General features: G+C 43.4%; 1 protein-coding gene across 1 annotated transcript; it reads right to left on the bottom strand.

The window, feature by feature from the left end:
- Positions 1–2038: 2038 nt before the first annotated feature.
- On the bottom strand, positions 2039–14357 carry EIF4A3 (eukaryotic translation initiation factor 4A3). The gene is made up of 12 exons (XM_048519750.1): positions 14100–14357; positions 13728–13800; positions 11146–11212; positions 10921–10983; positions 9276–9408; positions 8295–8375; positions 7054–7195; positions 6412–6550; positions 6140–6255; positions 4046–4153; positions 3580–3707; positions 2039–2464 (listed from the first exon to the last, which is right to left on the bottom strand). Exons 1-12 carry the CDS (start codon positions 14263–14265, stop codon positions 2448–2450), a joined length of 1233 nt encoding a protein of 410 aa, XP_048375707.1. The 5' UTR covers positions 14266–14357; the 3' UTR covers positions 2039–2447.
- Between the last annotated feature and the right edge of the window lie 8504 nt (positions 14358–22861).

Genomic DNA, 22861 nt, shown 5'->3' with positions numbered 1-22861 from the left:
GAAGGTGGTTGTGCCAGAAGTTGTATTTTGTATGATTAAAGTTAGCATGTGGCAAAGTTGTTATGACTTAGTACTGCCTGTGAATTCTGAGTATTATGAATGACTTTATGAAAACACTTATGTATTTGGGAAAGGGGAGAATGGAATATGCAGCATAATCAAAGGATCTTGTGGTAGAAGCACGCCTTTTCCACTAAAGACTACCTCAATTTGCAGAATTCCTACACTGAAAGCCCCTTTCTGTTAATTCACAATGATAGCAAAGCTGTAACAATTGATGGTTCATCTGCTAGCAGACTTCAGTTTGCAAGACTTGCGCAACAATGTCAACCTTAGGATGTTTCAGAAGTCATTAATTCATAGCTCACAAGGAGACCAAAGTTAATCCCTAAAATGGAGAAAAGAGGAATATTGTTAAACCTTGGTCCCTGTTGGTGAGCAAAGGGGGTATAAATAAATATATTTTAAAAAAATATATTTTAAAAAATATGCTTGCTTGCGGTTAGAGTTTCACTTAATGTAGCGGGATTAGTTGGTCCTTGGTTGAAGGGAGTCAGGAGTGTGGGAAGAATGAAGCAGGCATAATTCAGTAAAGACAAACATGGACTGTCTAGGATACTTAGGATCTAAACATACGGTGAGTTACTGTTAAGACTGATGCAGCAACTGATCTTTTCAGTCTACATGTCTCTTCATGCTGGTTTAAAGTGTTAAGTATTTTAGAGTGCATGTTAGCTGTCTTTACACCTAAGAAAAGTAAAGTTTATATGGAAAAAATTTGTAACATGAATGCCTTTTTCTATGGCCAAACTGAGGCAATGTAGCAGTGACACACCTTGCACTTTAAAGTTTTGTTAGTTCTGTTCTCTATTCCTGATGCTTTTGATTTTTATCCTGAAGAAGTAGCCAGGTTACTACTGCAGCCGTGCAGCCAAATGTTCCAGGGCAAGATATCTACTGTCTTCCATTATAGCACCCCATAAGCAAACTCTCACCCAATTTACCCTGATTGCAGCCACGGCACCACCTTACTGAAGACAGCCCCCATCTTTTTAGGTAAGGTAAGGTACTTGCTTCTCGACAATTAGAAAGAGTACAGACCCAAATAGTAACTTATTATAATATGGATCTGCGTTGCCGTTTCAAATAAAGAATCTTAACACCAATATGCACCAAATTCACAATATTGGGGGTGGGGGAGGTTTATAAAATTTTCACTACTTGGTTAAGCATTGTCGTGGTTTAGAGCAGTGGGCTCTAATCTGGAAGACCAAGTTTGTCTCCCCACTCCCTACACATCAAGCCAACTGGGTGACCTTGGGCTAGTCCGTTTGCTCAACCTCACCTACCGCAGAAAGTGTCTGTTGTGGGAAGAGGAAGGACTTTGTAAGCAGCTTTAAGACTCCTTAGGATTGAGAAAAATGGTATAAATCCAGGCTCCTCTTTTTCATTACTTAGGAAGTGCATAAGTAAAAATTGCACACCTGGATTACAACAAAACTCCATCTACTGAACAGATATTCCAACAATGCCCATGGTAGTCCAAAAAGGCTATACTCCCCCCCTCCCTTAAAACAACTGTGCTAGCTTACTGTCTCTGAACACATTTCCACTTACAAGATCCCATCTAATAAACAGTGGTCATATACTACTGTCTGCTATGAACTGCCCTGTCCTTCAAGGAGAGAGTGTAAAAGATATACAGATTGTGTGTACTCATCACACCAGAATAAATCAAACCTAATTTACACAAACCCCTAATCTGAACTAGCACATTTTAAAAGAATGTTTTATGTTAATTCTACAGGCACTTTCAAACAGTGGCTCAAAAGTTGTGTAGTAATTCATTCAGGTTCACTTTTGACTCAGCAGAATGCATCAACTGATTTAGAAAATGCATGTCCAAAAATATCAATTTATATTCAATTAGCAAATTTGAGGGACGGGAGAAGAGTAACTCATTATGCTGTACTACAATATTAAAAGTTCTTATTGTCAAAATTGTGTATCTGTATAATTAATGACCACATACGAAATGTATATGAAAACACTGTTTAATCAGGAAAAAAGTAGCAGGTGAGATGACAGTGAGTATCCACTATACAAAGATGCTACTAGCAGGTTCCATCAAAAAAGAAGACAACTTGCAACATGACAGTCTAAAAAATCAAAATAAAAAAAGACACCAAGGATGCTGGCTGGTTCCAACATTACTTTTCACCAACATGGACCTTTCAGTGCCTGACCTGCACCATCAGTAGTACAGACTTGCATCTTTCCCTCACTGCATCTTCAGCACTGAAGCAGAGGTGTGTCTATTTGCATTACATTGGTAGGTCATTAAGATGAGTATCAGTGAAAAGCAGAGTCAGAAGCAGCCCTCTCGAACTGCAGACTAACACATCGTTAATAAGAGCAGCTTCTTTCTTCTGCTTGTCTTCAGTCCTTCAAATAAGATCAGCAACTATACAGAGAAATAGAAGGTAGTTATTACTATAATGCCTATCTTCCACTTGATACTAAAACAAGAAAGACAGACCCTTTCCTGACAGGATTTGCAATTAATCTCTTCTCGTGAAATTTATTGGTAATGTATATTCTACACATTTGCTGGAGAAAGACATGGGTATAATGGATACAATTTTTTATTTTATTTATTATTTAGTTTTCTATACCGCCCTATCCCCAGGGGGCTCTGGGCGGTGTACAACATAAAATTCCATCATAATTACAGGCCAACAAAGGAGCAAAGACTAGATACAAATAAATAGTTTACACATCATGTAGGCTCCAACAATTATAAAATGGGATCATTAAATCCCTTTAAAAAATTCCCTTAAAACAGCGGTTTATTCAATAAAAGGCGTCCAGTGAGAACCCATTTTTAAAACCCTCCCCAACATGGAGCAGAGAAGCCTGGGCACAAATCCTTGTTCAGGAATGAAGCTCAATGCATCTACCTTAAGCCAGTCATGTTCTTGGCCTAACCCACGACACAAGGTTGTTGTGAGCATAAAGGCAGTGAAAGTAGAGAAAACATGTGCATGCTCAAGATCCATTGAGAAAATGAGATTAAAATTAATAAATACATTTATCTTTTAGACTGCAGAGATATGAAGTACTGGGCAGATCTCAGAAATCAATTGGGAGTTCATCAGAACTTCCAAGCACTCGGTATAGTTCTATGTCCTACAATGTAGCAGGAGTAAAACCTTTGCATCTCTTTTCACAATTTTAAACACCGACAAGAACTGTAACCGGATCAAATCAAATGCAATGTCCATTCTGGCCATACACAAATTCTGTCCTATTCCATCCATCATCATAAATAGGATTCTACCATCCACCTGAGATGTTCAACTTAAAAGGACTGTACATGGTGCACCAGAATGAGCTTCTTACAGGAAGGCTGAGATAAAAATGTGAAAACTAGATCGACTGAGTAGTCCTGCAATCTCATAAATGTATTTGAAGTACCATCTAGAAAATATAGCTCCCCAGTGAGCAGTTTTACCAGCGATCTTCTGTTGACCTGCCATCTACTGAGATGACGACTGGGCAAAAAAATTACATACTTACCATTCATGGGCATTTCATCAATCTGGGTCGAATAGTACTGTTCAATGTCTCGCAGAATACGAATGTCATCGTTCTTTACAAAGTTGATGGCGACACCTTTCCGACCATAGCGACCCGATCTACCAATCCTGGAGAGGTAAAAGAACAATTCAGGTTCTGTGCAAAGGTGAAGTCCTCCACTGTCTTCTGTTAAAACGGCAGCATTCAACTACCAATAGGACATGTTATGTACTTTTTGAATGTGATGTCCACAGAAGCTTTAAACCCCAAATACCCAACATTTTGAATTCTCAAAGAGTGACCTAAATAATGGCTTAAAACAAAACACCTGCACTTTTAAATATTTCCCACCAGGTCTCTAGGTTTGGGAGGGATTCTTTTTCCAACCCAGGCAGAAGAACACATCCTGGGGAGAGGGGGGGAACCTTTTCAAGACCTCCCTTGCCCACTCACCTTCATATCTTACCTGTGTATATACAATTCTCTGTTGTTTGGTAGATCATAGTTAATAATTAGAGACACCTGAGGTACATCCAAGCCTCTGGCCCAAACATCTGTAGAAATAAGGACTCGGCTGCAAAAAGAAATAAAGGAAATCTCATGCTCAACTGCAGTAAGACTATGGAACCTGGAGTGAAAGGCTGAGAAGCTACACTAGGCTTTCCTTTATATGATACACCAACTGGACAAGTCTAGTAAGAGGCATCATACTCTTATATTTTCCTCCACTTAGGTTTATCACAGATGTACAATTCCAACAAGGGTGAACTAACTGAACATTTCAGTGATGTTTCACCTTTCCAGGCCAAACAGAATGACACACGTACATGATTCTGAGAGGACAATAATTTGTTTCATAAAATGAAAGGCCTAATGAATGGGAGGGGAGCACAGCTACTGTATCTAGCGCAAGATGCCCTGAAGAAGACTGCCTCAAAAAGCATGAGCATTATCACCCTCAGACATTTTCATGAGAAATCTCAAGGGGCTTAATGTGATCTCAATGACCATTCCATCTTCCTCTGCACCTCCTACATAATAAGAATAAGTTGAATAATGCATCAGAAATATCACTGTGTGTTTTGAATATGACTTCAGGACAGTGGAATACCTAGGCAAACTGGAGCCCTGGACAAAACTTGAGTTTGATTCCCCCCCCCTCCCCATGGGCGGCCACCCTCTCCCTCCGTGACCAAACAATGTTTTTTTCCACCAGGTCATTTCAAAGTCACCATCACATTATAGAACATCCCCCCAACTCACAAATCTGAACACAGCAATGGGCCATGCCACACAGCAGAATTTTTTTTTGAAAACATTTTCAAAATGCTTTCAAAATGTTTTATTACTGCTATGAAAACATTTTATGGTGGTATATCCAGTCCCCCCAATTGGAGGAAACAGCATCACTTTCAATGTTATTTAAACTGGGGACCCCAGATTCTCCCTTTAAGGTGGATTTAAAAGGAAAAGCTGGGCTCCCTAGTTTAAACAAGTGATGCTGGAATCCACCCGTAAACAGCATTATTTTCAATGATGTTTAAACTAGGGAGCCCAGATTCTCCTTTTAAATCCACCTTAAAGGGAGAATCTGGGGTCCCCAGTTTAAACAGCACTGAAAGTGATGCTGTTTTGGGGTGGATTATCCCCCACCCTGAAACAGCATCACTTTCAATGTTTAAACTGGGGACCTCAGATTCTCCCTTTAAATCCATGCCAAAGGGGGTGGATTTAATAATTATAATAATAACCTTTATTAGGCATTGAGAGAATAAAAGAAAGAAAGAAAACAAGCATTGGCAGAAAGGGAAAATCTGGGGAAATTTAGGGAGTGCCTGCTGTCAGGGGTGCAATTATTAAGATAGCAGCACCAAAATTTCGGAGCATCTTCGTCAGACCCAACTGATGATACCACCCAGGTTTGCTGAAGTTTGGTTCAGGGGGTCCAAAGTTATGGACCCTCAAAGGTGTAGCCCCCATCTCCTATTAGCTCCCATTGGAAACAATGGCGGATGAGGGCACTTCCTTTGGGAGTCCATAACTTTGGACTCCCTAAACCAAACCTCACCAAACCTGGGTGGTATCATCAGGAGAGTCTCCCGAAAAATCCCTGAAATTTTGGTGCTGCTAGTCTAAAAACTGCACCCTCTGCAAGACAAATGTAGAAAAACACTGAAAATACAAAAAAATCCCACAATTCGCAAAAATTGCCCTGGGCAACTGCCCACTTTGCCCAATGGGAGGAACGCCTCTGCTTCAGGAGACCTTCCATCTGCTTGTGCTGCACTGTCCTCCGATATGGACAACTGTCCATTGAAGAGTGTGTACCTCTAGGGTGAGGCATTTCTCACCCATGTAAAACTAGAAGCTTGGACTAACAGAAAGCGCCTACCACCAGAGAAATGCACTCCACAATGAAAGACCACTTCTGCACAGAGTATGGCACTGTGCGAGTGGAAAGAAGGTACAGGATCTAATCCCTAATGAATACTTTCTCTGCTAAGGCTCACAGGAAGGCTCAAATCATGTATGCAGTATAAGAGAAAGGCAGGAAATTTACCTAGCCCCTGATCTGAATTCTTTCATAATGGATTCCCTCTCCTTCTGAGGCATGTCACCATGCATTGATGAAACAGTGAAGTTAGCTTCTCTCATCTTTTCAGTTAGCCAGTCCACCTGAGCGAAGAAAAAGCCAGGCTTATTTTTGCACAGAAACTGGAGCAATGCAGAAAACATCATGTTCTTTTCTAATAAGCCCAGTATCTAATGCTACGCTTGCTAGCTTCCATGGAAATGATTCACAGCTCTACATACCACAACTTGCTGACATACCTTCCTTTTGGTATTACAGAAGATGACAGCCTGCGTGATGGTGAGAGTGTCATACAGGTCGCACAAAGTATCAAATTTCCATTCTTCTCTCTCTACAGCCACAAAAAACTGTTTGATCCCTTCAAGAGTCAACTCATCACTGGAAAAATAAGTGAAAAAAGAATATTTTGAATATGTATTCGTCTGAAATGTACATTTTGAAAGAACATTTTTATGAGATGTGTTTTTATAAAATATTGTTTTTGTAGCTATTTGTTATTGCAGAGGTTTTCCTTACAACTGTCAATTCAGACTTACAGTGAAACAATCAACACAGTTGACTATTTAAGCCAAACATGCTCCACTTGAAAATTCTAATGTCAATTCAAACAAAAGCATGAACAGTGAATCAGGAAGCTCTTGGATCAAAGCCCACCATGAACTCATTAAGTCTTTGGAAAGGTAGTATTCTCTGTCCCCCATCTGCAAAACAAGGATAATAATACTGATCTACTTTGCAGCAGAAAGGTTATATTACCAAGAAAAAATAAAACAACAGGACTAAGAATTCAAATGTGCAAGAATTCAAATGTGCTCTGTTGTAACTCAGATAAGCCATAATAACAGATACTGTTACAGGCTGAAACTCTAGAAATTACTAACCGTTTCACCAAGATGCGGATGGGGTCAGTCATGAATTTGTTTGTCATCTCCAAGATCTCATGTGGCAAAGTGGCACTGATCAGAACCACCTGAGTTGCTGGAGGAAGGTATCTGTACACATCATAGATCTGTTCTTTAAACCCTAGACAAGGCAAAGAAATAACATCATGGCTGGAGCCTCCAAGAACAGAACCAAGAATCTTCTTATACTTTGTTGATTTGAGCCATGGAATGACATTTGTCATCACAAAGAATTCACTGCAAAAGCCATTCCTAATTTGTGCTGAGAATTTCACAATACTCAGTGCCAGTCTGAGGCATCTGGTTATGCAGTTGGCCTGCCCAGTCTGCTCTTACACCTGGCAGTATGTGCAGGCATAGCTTACCTTAGTGAAATCTGTACTGGTTTCAAAAGCTGCAGGTTTTCCTGCTTCAGGACATGTGTGCAGACAGTTAAAGGCGGCAATTACTATCACCCATGATCATCCTTTCACATCACTCTAAACCTATAAGATAAACCTAATGTTTGGCATGAAGCACCTCATTGTGGGTGGAGCTACAGCGGAGGACAACACTTAGCTTCTTGCCAGGTTCCCTACTGAATATGTATTTGTGACTACCCAGTCCTCAGTACAACATTTATTATGCAGTCTATTTTTAAAAAGCACAGTAACAGTAACACATGACAATAAGGTAGTCCTCACTGAATATTCTGAATGCACTAGGGAGGATATTCTGAATGCACAGGTATTTCTGTAGGTACACAAATGCATGTGTGCACATGTATACAAAAACTTTGCTTTAGGAAAAACACATTTCTTAAATCCAAACTATGAAAAGGATGGGCCATTCAGGAAGTTTAGGTAGAACTTGTCATCTGAGATGTTTCACTGTTAGGGTTCCGCTTTTAAATTTCAGTATGTTTTTACAATGTTTTATGATTCACTGTGCACAGCCCAGAGCCCTTCGGGGATGGGGTGGCATATTAAATGCGATAAACAAACAAACAAACCTTACCAATCTGCCTGTATATATCTATCTACAGATCACAACATGATGAATAAAGACTGAAAAAGTTACTGAAGCAAAATAAATGGTCCATTTGGTCTGGACAAGAGTCTAAATGCAGAGCTGAAATATACTTCTTCAGCAATTAAACCATGTATCTTAGAAGCGTCCTAATTTATATAATCTTAACTGGCAGTATAGCATAGTAAACTTTGGCAAGAGATATTCCTTACCTTTATTCAGCATCTCATCAGCTTCATCCAACACTAACATTTTGATAGCACGAGTCCTTAGACTTCTACGACGAATCATATCTGAAAGATTTACGCTTTTGTCAAGAAACAGCAACATAGAAGAATGACTGACAGCCTCTTCTTGATTTTCAAAGTGATTGACCAGAAGAACAAGGAAAGGTCTAGGAGGATTGACTTCCCTGACAGAAAACTCACAACAGCTTGACTGTTCAACATTTACTTTCTAAGTCCTGTTCAACATCCTATGCGTCTTATGGTACAATGACAGAAATGTAAAGAACTTGGCTAAAGGTGCCTACTGATAAGGCCTCGTGACTGAGACCTCTGGTAAAAGACAGATTACAGTAATTCTCATAATGGTTTAACAACATACCTGAAACGTCAAAGGGGCTGGATATTTTCTTCACTTTTTCTGGTAATGTAGTCAAAATAAAAAATTTAAAAGACAAAAAATGTGGACTTTGCTTCCTCTGAAACAAGATGAAAAGTCATCTCAGAAGTCTCCTAGATGTTACCAGAGACCATTCAGGAATCCTATCTTTTTATGAGGTCTCATCTTATTAGATGAGAAGTGGCAAGTTACAAACTGAAAGACTTCCCTTTGAAAATCTGGAATGAAACGTTTTCACTGGATCAGAAATAGCATTCAAAGGAAAATGCGAGGAAAACAGAGAGATTGCTGGGACATCTTCTCAGTGTACTGGGAGGCACAGATAATTAGTGGAGAAACAGCTGGGAGGCAAGTCACAACCAGTGCTGGAAGTCATCCTTGGCTAGTGGAATGACCAGCGGAATAAAAAAAGACAGGATGGGAGTAAAAAGACCATGACTGTAGTTTCCAGTCTAGAACTGAAACTGAGAAAAAAAAAAGAATCTTGAAAATGAAATAGAATTCTAAACCAAAAATTCTAAATTAATTATTTGAATGAATTATACCAAATGCATGCCCTGGCATCTTACCAAATACACGCCCTGGTGTGCCAGCCACAACATGCTGTCCATAATCCAGCTTTCGGATGTCCTCACCAACATTGGTTCCTCCAATACAGGCATGACACTGGACGTTCATGTAGTCACCAAGAGCAAGAAGTCCCTATAAGAACAAGTGCAAAAATCAGAGGCTCCTGTATAAACTAAAATACAACCAAATCAGGATCTTTAACTAAGCCATGTCAACTCCCAATGTGCTGAAATGTAAGAAAGAAAAAAAAGATAGACCCCACTATGTGAAAATATGCTTTCCTTATCCTTTTTCCCTTTCTTGTAATGAAGTTGCCTCAGCACTCTTAACACAACAGGAGCTAAATGAGGCTATGTTCTATGATGGCAGTTAATTATATACGGCATTGTAATACAGGTAGGCAATGAACTGTCAGTTAAAGTAACAGACGACTACTGCCGCTGTCCTAAATATGCTGACACAAAACCAGTTTGTTGGGAGGACTGCACAACAGATCTGTAGTAACCTTACAATGTCTATAGAACAGAAAAGCATCCAGCTGTCCTCAACCAGAGCCAGAACTTTTTTTGGCTATGGCCCCAACCTTATGGAACGCTCTGTCAAATGAGACCTGGGCCCTGTGGGATTTCGCACAGTTCTATAGATCCTAAAGCAAAGACATTCTATGAGGTCTATGGTTGAGTCAGTGACAGTTACATCTTTGATGACTTTCCTCCCCCAATCTTTATTTATTTTATTCCCTTAGCTGGCCTTGTTCTGATTTCTTCGGTTTTTGCTTTCTTCCTTATGCCCTCCCCCGCCCCCTTCCTTGGTTGGTCATCCTGGAAAATGGTTGAATGAATTGAACTAATATTAATGGGTATTTAATTGATGGGGTTTTAACTGTATTGTTTATTTTAATGATGGTTTCAATTCATAAAAGCCAACATGATTTAGTAGTTAAAAGCAGGTAGACTCTAATCTGGAGAACTGGGTCTGATCCCCCCACTCCAACGTTCCTGCTGGGTGACCTTGGGCTAGTCACAATTCTTCGGAACTCTCTCAGCTCTACCTACCCCATAAGGTGTCTGTTGTGAGGAGAGGAAGGGAAAGGAGTTTGTTAGCACTTTGAGACTTCCTCTGGTTAAGAAAATCCAAATTCCTCCTCTTCTTTATGCTGCTAGCTACACTGAGCCTAACTCTAGTCAGAAAAGGGTGGGATACAAATCTAATAAAATAAAAAATACTCCAATGCTGCAGCTTGGGAACCAGATAGCTGCCTTATTTGAGTGAGTTGCTACTTCTTCACAGGAAGATAAAACTGTTGTCACAGAGAGTGCCGTACCACTCCATTTGTACAAAGCACAGCTTGGTAGTTGAAATTTCCAAGTGCTGCAACAAATGTTGAGGTATCCTGGATTTTCCCCACACCCGATAGCAGCTATCTTCTATCAGAGAGAACCTACCGTGGTATCAGGTAGAATAATCCATCAACAGTTCAAAAAGTGCAGGAATCAACATATCTAGTTTCATTAAGACATATTTACATAATTATGAAAATAGCAAGGGGTCACCTAAGAAGACAAATCATTTAATAAATACAGCCACTTTACTATTTAGAAAACATTTTAACAAAGTTTAGGAAGCTAAAGAACGTACACCTACCTTCTGAATTTGTACTGCCAATTCCCTAGTAGGTGCCAGAATCAACGCTTGGGTTTCACGAACCTGATTAAAATAATGAAGAATAGTAAACAGGGTTCTCCCAAAATGTATTCTAGGCATGGTTTCAAGATTAAGAACAGTTTAATTTCCAAATACCCAGAAAGAAATCAAGCATCTGAAGAGGATTCATAAAGAAAATATTAAGTATTTAAATTCAAAAGTTACCTGGATGTCCAGACACTGTAGAACAGAGATGGAAAATGTTGCTGTTTTGCCTGTTCCAGACTGTGATCTAGAAAGAAACCACAGTATTTTAAGAGCTGTACCTGAATAAATAGTTTAACACATAATATATCTTTAAAAGCCCACAGGCTGTATCTTAATGAAAGATCACATGTTTGCATGCAGAAAATTCCAGGTCCAGACCCTGGTTTCTTCAAATGAAGTACCTCAGGTAACATGTGGGAAAGTCCCTTCTCTGCCATAAAGATTCTGGAGAACTCTTGCCAACCAGAGAAGATAAAACAATAAATAAAGCTGATTAACAGTTTGACTTGGCATAAGCAGAGATGTGGCACAGAACTTCTTTTAGGTGAGCTAGAATTCTTATGCTCTTAATTCATTTGTCAACAGCTTTCAGGGCAGCTATTTTTTCTTGGTGTTAATTGCATAAGGGAAGTACATATTATATTTAACCTTTACTATTATATTTAACCTTTACAGAGACTATCAACTCTCATTCAAAGGTGGGAAAGAATCTGGCGTTGGAGGTGGAGGAGGCCCACACCAGCAGATTTTCCCTCCCCAAGGCACTTGCCCCAGAGGAGTGGTGGATCTGCCGGCGGATGGCCATAGTGGTGCACACCATGCTAGTGCTCTTGCACCCCATTGCCTGCACCAGTGTTGCAGGCACATTCTGGAGGCATGGCCAGGGGCACAGACACCAGATAGACCGGAGCCTGGCTCCTGGACTTACACCACTTTTGGGGTCACCTAAGTACATGGAAGCCCTGTGGTGGCCTTTCCGATGGAAGTTTCTTTTGCTATTTTGGTTCCTGCCCAGTTGGAAAGCCCCTCTTGGGAATGGCACCGCAGGATGGTTGCAGCATCATATCTGGGCACCCGGCCATGTGGATAGGGCTACCCACCAATAATTTCCACATAAGAATTTGAATATAATGTTGAAACCATGTTTATGCTTTAACGTACACTGAAAATTAAGCATTTTATTAGATAAAAACATAGAATATCTTTTTAAAATCACTAAATATGACAAAATAAACATGCTATACTAGAAGAAGAAGAAGAAGAAGAAGAAGAGTTTGATTTATATCCCCCCTTTCTCTCCTATAGGAGACTCAAAGGGGCTTACAATCTCCTTGCCCTTCCCCCCTCACAACAAACACCCTGTGAGGTGGGTGGGGCTGAGAGAGCTCTGAAAAGCTGTGACTAGCCCAAGGTCACCCAGCTGGCATGTGTGGGAGTGCACAGGCTAATCTGAACTTCCCAGATAAGCCTCCACAGCTCAGGTGGCAGAGCTGGGAATCAAACCCGGTTCCTCCAGATTAGATACACGAGCTCTTAACCTCCTATGCCACTGCTGCTCCTAGATCATAATTTAGAACACTAGATAATTTTTCAGAAAAAAATTCCAAATTAAAGTTATCCAGAAAACTCAAGTAATTACGCACAATGCAACTTTATGTGGTCCATGTGCTTGGAATCATATTATTCTCTGGACAAAAACTATCACACTAGGGGAGATAACATTGACAACATATCTCAGCTTCATTTATTGAATGGTATATGCCAATACTGACAATTTCAAACTGTCACCAAAAATAATTTACGCTTAATAGTAGTAATCACTGTTCACCAACTGTTCCTAAGCCTTTTTTCAAACTTGCTAATGTTGCTGTAACAATGCAAATTTTATTTGATTTAAAGCATAAAGTGCTATTACAGACAAACCCAAATGAATAATATACTACCTCATAAAAGCATAAAGTGCTTTTACAGACAAGCCCAAATGAATAATATACTACTAGAGTGTAACTGTATATAAGAACAAGACATATGGAAGACCAATCAAAATTTTCTTATCTCACTTTTCCCACTTATTCTTGCTTTTTATACAAACAGTTTTTTACAGAAGCAGTTCGTTTAACCTTTTTGGTGATAACAAGTGTAAGTTTACTACTACTTGCATGGTTATTTGGAAGGTTTTATCCTGTATGTTAACTTTTGATTTTAATGTAAGTTTTGATTATCACTGTAGATGCCTTTGGGAAGCACTTAGAAACAAAACGTGTTGAGGTCATCCTATTAAATTACATTCAAGACTCTCTGTCCACCTTTAGCATAATCTGTCCACCTTTAGCTTTTCATAATCAAATCAATTAACAAAGTTATTCAGACACAGATCTAAGATTGTATCCAGGCAATATGCATGTAGCCTGACTGACACTCAGTTTAATGGAATTAGATCTGTACTGGATGGGGACTAGACTAATAATTGTTAAACCCTAATTAGGCAAACACTGATGGCTACTTTTTACTGAAGTGTTCTGCACAAAATGTTAAACTTCGCTTCCTGAAATTCTGAAAACACTTTACTTGTACCATTTTAAGTTTTCTTTTCAACCACTCTAAATGTTTCCATTTGCAGGTTTTTAAATAGCGCAAAGTCATACATGGACAGTGTAGATCATGTAGCCAACAACCACACATTCATCTGTGTTTACAGTTAATTCTGAACATCCTAAAATACATCCTTCCAATTTATCTCAATGTACACTTTCACTTACTGTGCAATCACATCTCTCCCTTTTATGATTTGTTTGATTGCTCTTTGTTGGATAGCTGAAGGCTTCTCAAAACCTAGAAAATAAACACAAACACAGATTACTTCCACGCTGTAACACATCGAAACCTTTAAAACGAAAACTGTTGCTGCTTAAGAAGGAGCTCCTACCCAGGAAATACTTTGGGACAGAAAACAGCATATGACAGAGGAGGTTGGATTTACACCCCACTTTCCCCAACCGTAAGGAGTATCAAAGTGGCCCCACACATGCATGCCTCATATAGTTTTCCGGCTGAAACTACCGCTTCGCACATGGGTCTCTACTCCGCTGAGTCCCCACCCCCACCCCAGCATCACCCACACTCGCGCGTACCGTACGCGTAAATGCCGCGCAGCAGGTCCTCACGCAGGCCCATCGTGTCGAAGGTAGGGGTGACGTCCACCTCTTCGCTCGTCTCGAACTCCACCTTTGTCATGTCCTCCTCCTTTAGGAGCCGTTTTCGGGCCGAACCCGTCGCGCCGCCCGTAGCCCCCGACATCCTGCTAAGCTGGCCCCGAAGTTTCGCCTTTGCCCCTGGACCGCTCAACTTCCCCCTCGCCCGGAAAGACTTCCTCGCGCAAGCGTGCTGGGAAGAGAAGGGCCTGCAACACACGCAACGCTCGGAGACCAAGAGACTACGCATGCGCTATAACCCCCATTTCCGACGCTTGTTCATTGACGTAGCTCTTGACGCGTCAAGGAAGTTCCTGAGACGTCGGTTCCTTCGCCGATAGGGAGGCGCTGTGATGAAAGGGAGCGTATGCGCAGTTGCCTTCGCGCCCATTTCGTAGTTTTTCATATGGGGCGATGTTAAGATCTGTGTTTTATAATTATTAGGCCAGTGATGAGGGACAGTTAAGTCTTTTAAGCCTGTTGATGGGGAAGGATGTAATGACAGGGTTCATGTCCTAGCTTTGTAGGAAAAGATTTGAAAAACTTCCCAAGTACATATTTGCTACTAGAACACGGCCATACAGCCTGAAAACCATACAACACCCTACATATTTGTTTGTTATTTATTAAGAGTTTTTTGTTGTTGTTGGAAGCGTCCTTGAGAGAGAAACAAGATTGCCGATGTTATCTCAGTAGACACTTCCTTGAGAGCATATTCACTCAAAATGAGGCGCAGCCCTATCAGGGTGCAATCCTGTCAGCCAGTTAGTATCAGGCTTCACAACTACAATCCAGTGCATACTCCAGCCTGCTCCCATTCACCTCATTTTAAATAAATACCATTTTATTCAAGGGAACATTCCATAAAAAACATTTATGCTGCATAGGAAACAATAGGACTTATGATAGGGCAGAGATTTGTATGCTTACCCTTGAGGTGGAGGGATTTTTGCAGTTCTTCTGGCTGGAATGTGTATTGTCTTGAACATATTGACAGGCTCCTGAGCCTACATCAAACCACTATATTCAGAAATTGTTACCATTTATTTTAGTAGAAATTTTATTTGGAAGTAGGGGAAAGAACTGCAATTTTTATAGCCCTGCTTATGTGCAGAAGTGGCCATGCCAAAACCAGCTGAAATCAGTGGAATAAGGAATGCCTGGATAGGATTGTGTTGTTACTTGAACTTAAAGTACACTGAAACCAAAATGTATTGATGGATGTTTTACAGTCTGATTTGATGCCAAGCTAGGCATATCTATGTGAAAAACTGCAGCTGTAGAAATTCAGATGGATCAACCTTTATTCTAGCTAGCAGATAATTTTTATGCTAAATGTGCTTCCCCACATGATCTTTTCTTCAGTGTGATAATTTCCCTACATGCTTCTCGGTTTGTGGTTGTGTGAATGAATGTGTAAACTAAGTTGACCTGAATAGCTCAGGCTAGCCTGATCTTGTCAGAACTTTGAAGCTAAGCAGGCCCAGTTAGTATTTGAATGGAAGACCACCAAGGAAGTCCAGGGTTCTGACACAGAGGAAGGCAATGGTAAACACTTGTGAATGTCTCTTGCTTTCAAAACTCTGTGGGGTGCTGTCAATCACTTGTGAAATGATGACAAAAACTGAACTAGCATTACAATTATACCTGCTGCAATTTGTTATGATTGTGTTGCTTTTTTTTTCAGCTGCATCAGGCAGTGCTATCGAAATTGCAGGGAATGCTTCCAAACTCTGCAGAATCTTTCCTATGATTAAATGATTTTTTAGTTGTTTTATCAATAGAAAAGATGCAGAAAAAGAAAAGGAAACTTAAAAGCAAACAAACAACATCATAACAGTCATAATTTAAAAAATCATAATAAATTCATAATCTTATATAATTTAAATCAAATATAATCTATATCAAAATTAAGTATAAAATGGATCTGCCTTCAAGATCTTATTAGTAAGAAGGTTCTAGCATCAGATGTACTGGATAGGAACAGCTTTGACTATCAATCATTTGGATAGCCTGATTCTAACTGTAATCTTATTACATATATTAAAAAAATTAATAGACAAATGCATGCAATTATGTACGCCAAGAGAGAGAAAAGGAAACTTACAATAATCTAAAGAGTCTTTACTACTGTTTCCCCGAATATAAGACATCCCCTGAAAATAAGATGTAGTAGAGGTTTTGCTGAAGTGTGAAATATAAGGCATCCCCCGAAAGTAAGACGTAGCAACGTTTTTGTTTGGAAGCATGCCCGATGAACAGAACACAGAAAAATAAGACATCCCCTGAAAATAAGACATAGCATGTATTTGGGAGCAAAAATTAATATAAGACACTGTCTTATTTTTGGGGAAACACGGTATGATTATTTTACATAACTTACAATTATCTATTAATGTATATTTGCAAAAAGAAGTTTAAATAATATTTAAATAATATTAAATAATATTAATGTAATAAATAGTATTGATATCTTCCCAGCATATCCTATTATTAAGGTCTGCCTGCCTGCCTGCCTGCCAAGCAGAAGTCCACCGGGTGAGCTGCCGCCTGCTGCCACTGGGAAGGAGTGAGAGTCCTTCCCCACCCACCCCATTGGGAACACCTGCAGGGGGTGGGGCCTGGCAGCTACCCCAACAGGGAGTTCCCACCAGCAGCCCAAGGCAGCCAGCCTGCTCAGTTCCTGCCTGGGACAGACCCTCCCTGTTGGTCTGCTCGCCTGCCCGCCTGCCAAGCAGAAGTCCACCGGGTGAGCTGCCGCCTGCTGCCACTGGGAAGGAGTGAGAGTCCTTCCCCACCCACCCCATTGGGAACACCTGCAGGGGGTGGGGCCTGGCAGCTACAACAGGAGTTCCACCAGCAGCCCAAGGCAGCCAGCCTGCTCAGCCCTGCCTGGGACAGACCCTCCTGTTGGTCTGCCTGCCTGCCTGCCTGCCAAGCAGAAGTCCACCGGGTGAGCTGCCGCCTGCTGCCACTGGGAAGGAGTGAGAGTCCTTCCCCACCCACCCCATTGGGAACACCTGCAGGGGGTGGGGCCTGGCAGCTACAACAGGAGTTCCACCAGCAGCCCAAGGCAGCCAGCCTGCTCTAGCCCTGCCTGGGGACGGCATCCTCCCGTTGGTCTGCCTGCTTGCGTGGTAGTAGTTGGGGCCAGGCTATAGAGTTTTTTTTTTTTGGGGAGAGCGGCTGAACAATGGGGGCAATCCCACTTTGGGGCAGGGATCCCGGTATTGATGGGACGGGAGTAGATATAGCGCAGGCGGTGGCCATATGATAGAAGATCTAACAAGATACGGCCATGCTCGCTCGGGCTTCTGACCTCCGACCTATCCCAAGAAGGAACTGACGGTGGCAGAGTTCAGGGTTACTCTGCCCAAATTCGTCACGCTGGTGCTGATCAATGCCAGGTCCATCAACCGTAAAACCGCTGTGTGCTCCGGTGATCATCCTCGAAGCCCAACAGATGTACACTGGCTTGTATCACTGAAACCTGCGTGCGTGAGGGTGAAACCGCCGCCTTTAGGCGAGAGTCACGCCACCCGGGAGTTCTATGTGGGCCTCCACCAGCCAATGCGAACACAGGGCCGGGGGGGAGGTGTGGCGATGTTCATCCGGTGATTCCATTCCCTTCAGGGCGGCCCCCATCCCAGAGATTGCCGGTGATGTGGAGTGTGTGTCGACCTAGAGTGGTTGGTCAGGAGAGGATAAAGCGGGTCCTCCTGGTGTACCTGGTCGCCTACAAGCGCACTGTGGGGACAGCCCGCTGCGGCTGCTGGAGGTGGTGGCGGACTGGGTATTCGCGGTTCCCCAGTCTTATTGTTCTGGGGACTTTAATGTCCATGCCGGCCAATCAGCCTCATGTACAGTGGCTAATGCGGACCTGGTGTCATCCATATGCACTAGGCAGCCTCTCCTTGGTAAGTTCTTGGCCCCACTCATGAGGCCGGCCACACGCTGGATTTGGTCTTTGGTTTGGGGAGTTATTATGGTCATATTCTCTACGGATAGAATGCCATGGATCCTGACCATTACGTAGCTTTGAAGGTTCGGATGGCCCTGCAATGCTAAGCCCGCCTAGGCGTAGGAGTTGATTTGTATGCCCGCTCATGGAGACTTAGCGGATCCGACATTTCCTGAATGCTCTCGCGGGACCCTGAACCCGCCGACACACTTTCGGCGAGCAGGTGGAGGACTGGAACTCCTGGCTCTCCGATGCTATCCCGAGACTGTTGTTCCTCGGGCGCCCTCTTTCGGCCTTCGTTCGGCAGGTGGCTCCTTGGTATACCGGAGGAGCTGCATGCCATATGAAACGGATGCTTAGACGACATCAGAGCGAAGTGTGGGCGGAAATTACACGACGGCGCTAAGTAACATCTTATAGGACGCTTATGAAGGCCTATGAGATGGCGCAACGGCGAGGCGAAACAGGGCTTTCTTTCTCCTCCTCTCTTTAAGCGCCTGCCTAGCTCCCTCACCGCGCAATTATTTCGTGATAATTCGGTCTTTGACCTTCCTTATCGGAAGGGTCTACAAATCATCGATTGGCTATTAGCTGTGAGAGGCATTCATGAGCTTTTTTTGCAGATAAAGTCACGCTGTTTCTTAGCGGGACCTTCCTCGGGCCACGTTATCTACAATTAGTGAACTGGGAGGCTCCTCTTTGCCGCCTTCGGGCCCAAGTTTGGTCTAGAAGTTCTCCCTTGCTCTCCGAAGCCGCTGTTGACAGGGCCTTGGCTGCTGTTAGACCTACTGGCCTGTCCTCTGGATCCGGTGTCCCTCCTGGCTTTCTTATAAAGCTTCGTCGGGCGGAGCCAATGCACCCCATCCTGTTGAACATCATCAATGGCTCCCTTTGAGCAAGCGGGTCTTTCCGGATGGGTTGAAGGAGGCAGTGGTCCGCTTCCACCTTTGAAAAGCTAATCCATCGCTAGATCCAGGTGATCTGGCTAATTACCGCCTGCCTCGAATCTTTCGCTTCTGGGGAAGGTAATTGAGAGAGTGAGCGTTGGAGCAGCTTCAGGGTTTCCTGGATGACGCATCGACTTTCGACCCTTCCAGTCCGGCTTCCGTGTTGGGCATGGCTGGATCGGAGACCGCTCTTGTCGCCATCACAGACTACGCTTCTGTATGCAACTTCGACTGGAAGCGGATCGGCGCCGCTGGTTTTGTTAGATCTTTACCGCGAAGCGTTTGATATGGTCGATCACGACCTTTTGACCACCGCTTCGCCTGGCTTCGGGTAACGGGCACTGTCCTTCAGTGGATTGGCCTCAAGTTTCTCCGGGACCGGAGTCAGCAAGTGTGGTGGCGGGGATGAAAGCTCTCCCGGAGGTGCCCGCTTCAGTGCGGAGTACCGCAGGGAGCGCTGCCATCCCCGCTATTATTTAACATCTATACAGCGTACCTACTCCCGTCTCAGTTGGTGCGGAGCTTTGGGCCGATCTGTCATCACCATGCTAACGATGACACTCAGCCTGGCCTTCTGCTGATGGAGGGGAGCGGTTGCCACGCTTCCCATGCGGCTCTCCAGCATTGTTTGGAGGCGGTAGCTGGTTGGTTGCAGCAGAGCAGGTTGCAACTGAATCCATCGAAGACGGAGATCCCTCTGGCTAGACCGAACACGGGGTGAGGTTAGGGGATTTCCAGTCAGCCGGTGTGGGAGGGGGGTCTCATTGAAGCTGACCCACTCTGTTCGCAGAGTCTGGGGGTCCACCTGGATGCGTCTCTCTCAATGGAGACCCAGGTGGCCTATACAACCCTGACTGCCTTTTTCCATCTTCGCTCCAGAGCCCGGCGGTTGGCTCCCCCCCTTCCTCTCCCAGGCGGATTCGGCCACTGTGATCCATGCAACGGTCACCTCCAGGCTGGACTATTGTAACCTGCACAGGACGCCGGCCTTCTCTTGCGCTTTTGATTCGGAAGTTAAAACTGGTCCAACATGCGGCAGCACGCCTGCTCACAGGGAGTAGCCATTGTGGAGAAGGCTACATCCAGCCTGTGCTGCGACAGCTGCATTGGCTCCCGGTTGAATCTCCGAATCATCTTCAAGGTGTGGGTTTTGACCTTGCTAAGGTTTTATGCTGACCCTGGGACCCTCAGACCTTCGGGACTTCGTGATCATCCCATATGTTCCAACTTCGGCCTCCCGCGCTTCTGCAGAGGCTATCCTACTGGTGGCCCCTGGCCCCTCTATGATCGCGGTTGGAGCCTCCACGCTGGGCTAGGACGCTTTACAGCACTGGCCCCGGCCTGGCGTAAAGAACACCCTTCCTCCAGCTGTCCGACTCTGCGGGACCTGGGTGAAGTTCCGCGAGGGCCTGTAAAGACTGTGTTGTTCCACCGGGCCTTTGGAGTGCATCCAGCTGCTGACATGGTGCCCCTTACTGCCCCTGCCCCTCTAGGGTAAAGTTATTACATCAAGGGGTCCCCTCATTATTGAGGGGTCCTGCCATCCCCATGGGGGTAAGGTTTTAAATTGGGGTTCGGACGCCTTTTATTATGTATTATGGTTTTTGCTGTTTTATGAGTTTTAAGCTATTTCATGGGATGGAGCCTATGTGTTTATATTTAAAATGATCACTCCTGTTGATGTTGTAGTGAATGTTGTTCATCACCCGGAGTCCTTCAGGGATCACGGTATACAAATTAAATAAACAAATAGTAAATAAATGACATGTAATGTCAGCAATAATAATAATAATAATAATAATAATAATAATAATAATAATAATAATAATAATAATAATAATAATAATAATAAACTCCCATTTCTCATTAAATTCATGTTTTGGTCTCCTGTTTATAAGATTAGTCAGTTTTATGTATTGTCGAAGGCTTTCACGGCCGGAATCGCCATTGCTATGTGCTGTAAATTTAAGGAAACTGTATGGGTATTCTAACAACATTCTCTCCTGACGTTTCGCCTGCATCTGTGGCTGGCATCTTCAGAGGATCTGATCCTCTGAAGATGCCAGCCACAGATGCAGGCGAAACGTCAGGAGAGAATGCTGCTAGAACACGGCCATACAGCCTGGAAACCACACAGCACCCAACTTAGTCAGTTTTGTCATGTTGGAATATTCTCTCATTTTTTTGAGTTGCATCAGGCAGTACTCTTGTACAGCTGGAGAAGATTAAATGTTTGTGTGAACAGGAAATGGAAGGGGAAAAGCATGCATGGGATATAGGAGGTAGACTGGTATATCCAAAGAAATTGCCTGCCTAAAAATCTCAAGGGATTGGATAATCTATATTATAAGAAGAAAGACTAAGGTTTATGGGCCTGATTTACACATGCAGGTCAATGAGGTCAAAAAATGGACGATTCCAATTGAAATTGCATGTGAAGGGTTGTAGTCGACCCACGCGGTCAGCGTAAGAACGAGACGAGACGTGGAGATAACATCTGGTGGAGATCGCCAGCAGCGGGAGACCGGAGGTCCGTGTTCCTAGCGAGTCTCCCGCCTGCCGGTTCCTGCACCTTTATTGTTATTCCCATTAGCGGCAGGGAGGGAGGACCGGGGAGTTCCGAGAGCGGCGGAGGTCGGGAGATCATCATGGATGCATGATCTCACTGCCACGCATGGAGAGGAGCTGAAGCTGCCTGAGTCAATCCTCACCTGGGGCAAGACCATTGTCCCTACCGTGATTGGAGCCAGACAGTTCTATGACCCGTGACTCATAGGGGATGAGGAGTGGGGTGCGGTGGCATTCAGAAGGTCAGAACCGCTACGCCCCAATCGCTCTACTACACACGGTGCTGCTATCAGCAGTGCATTACTACATCTCCTTACATTTTGTAGTGCTGGGACCAAATGCTATATGCATTTAAAGGGACGCTTTGTCTCCTCCACTGGCCTGGTCAAGCTGACCGAAAGCTAAGCTGTGTAACACATTAGAACTTGGTTGCGGGTAAGGGAAATTGAGGGCTTCTTGCACATCGCTACAGGCAATATTAGACACATTGAACGTAAACAAGATCCCATAACGAGGCATGCCAATTAAACCAATGCAGAGCTGTACCTATAGCACTCAACCATCCCTCCCGCAGCCAGCTCCAGAGGGCTGACCACCAATGGGGCAAAACATCATACTTCAGATTAGATACAACTTCTTGCAGCTCAATGCATCTTCATAAGGAATCAATTGGGAATTATCAGAAAGATTAAAACAACACATATTATGTACATTCTCAACCTTGGTGATGTAATAAACAAGTGTAATCAATAAATGCACGATTGTCTAGGGCCACTTGATCTATTCTGCTGCTCGGAGGCCAGAGCATCCAGAGAAAGTGGAGGTAGAGTTGATGGACTTCAAGAAGGGCACAGGCCAATGGCTAATAGTCTTAGCATTGTAAGAAGCGAACCGGGGACCCCCCACTAGGAAGTCGCGAGGAGACTAACTCCGCTGAGAGATGCATCATCTCGACAGGAGGGGCTTCCAGCAAGTGGCATGGAGCGGCGGCGGCGGGCGGCCGGGCTCCGGGTGGAGCCTGGGTAGGACGATGGTGAGGCTAATTGAGGCAACAAATAGTTCCGCAGAGAGTCGGGCGGAATGTAATTAAACGCTCTTCCCTCGGCAGGTCCAGAACCAGCCCCTGGGGAGCAGGATGCCTCCTCCCCGAACATCGGGAAATGGGTCCCTCCATGTGTGTGCAGTCCCAATTGGCCGAAGCCGACAAATGGGTCTGGCCTGTTCCT

This window comes from Sphaerodactylus townsendi, linkage group LG01 (assembly GCF_021028975.2).
Source record: "Sphaerodactylus townsendi isolate TG3544 linkage group LG01, MPM_Stown_v2.3, whole genome shotgun sequence".
Taxonomy (NCBI): Eukaryota; Metazoa; Chordata; class Lepidosauria; order Squamata; family Sphaerodactylidae; genus Sphaerodactylus; species Sphaerodactylus townsendi.
Note: the sequence above shows the minus strand (reverse complement) of the source record. Positions and strands in the feature narration are given on the sequence as shown.

Excerpts from the sequence above, each read along its gene's own strand:
- EIF4A3 (XM_048519750.1), bottom strand. The coding sequence starts at position 14,265 with ATGTCGGGGGCTACGGGCGGCGCGACGGGTTCGGCCCGAAAACGGCTC. Across the intron at positions 10,984-11,145 it reads TACAGTGTCTGGACATCCAG|GTTCGTGAAACCCAAGCGTT; the intron begins GTAACTTTTGAA and ends TATTTTAATCAG. Across the intron at positions 6,256-6,411 it reads TCTGTAATACCAAAAGGAAG|GTGGACTGGCTAACTGAAAA; the intron begins GTATGTCAGCAA and ends TTCTTCGCTCAG.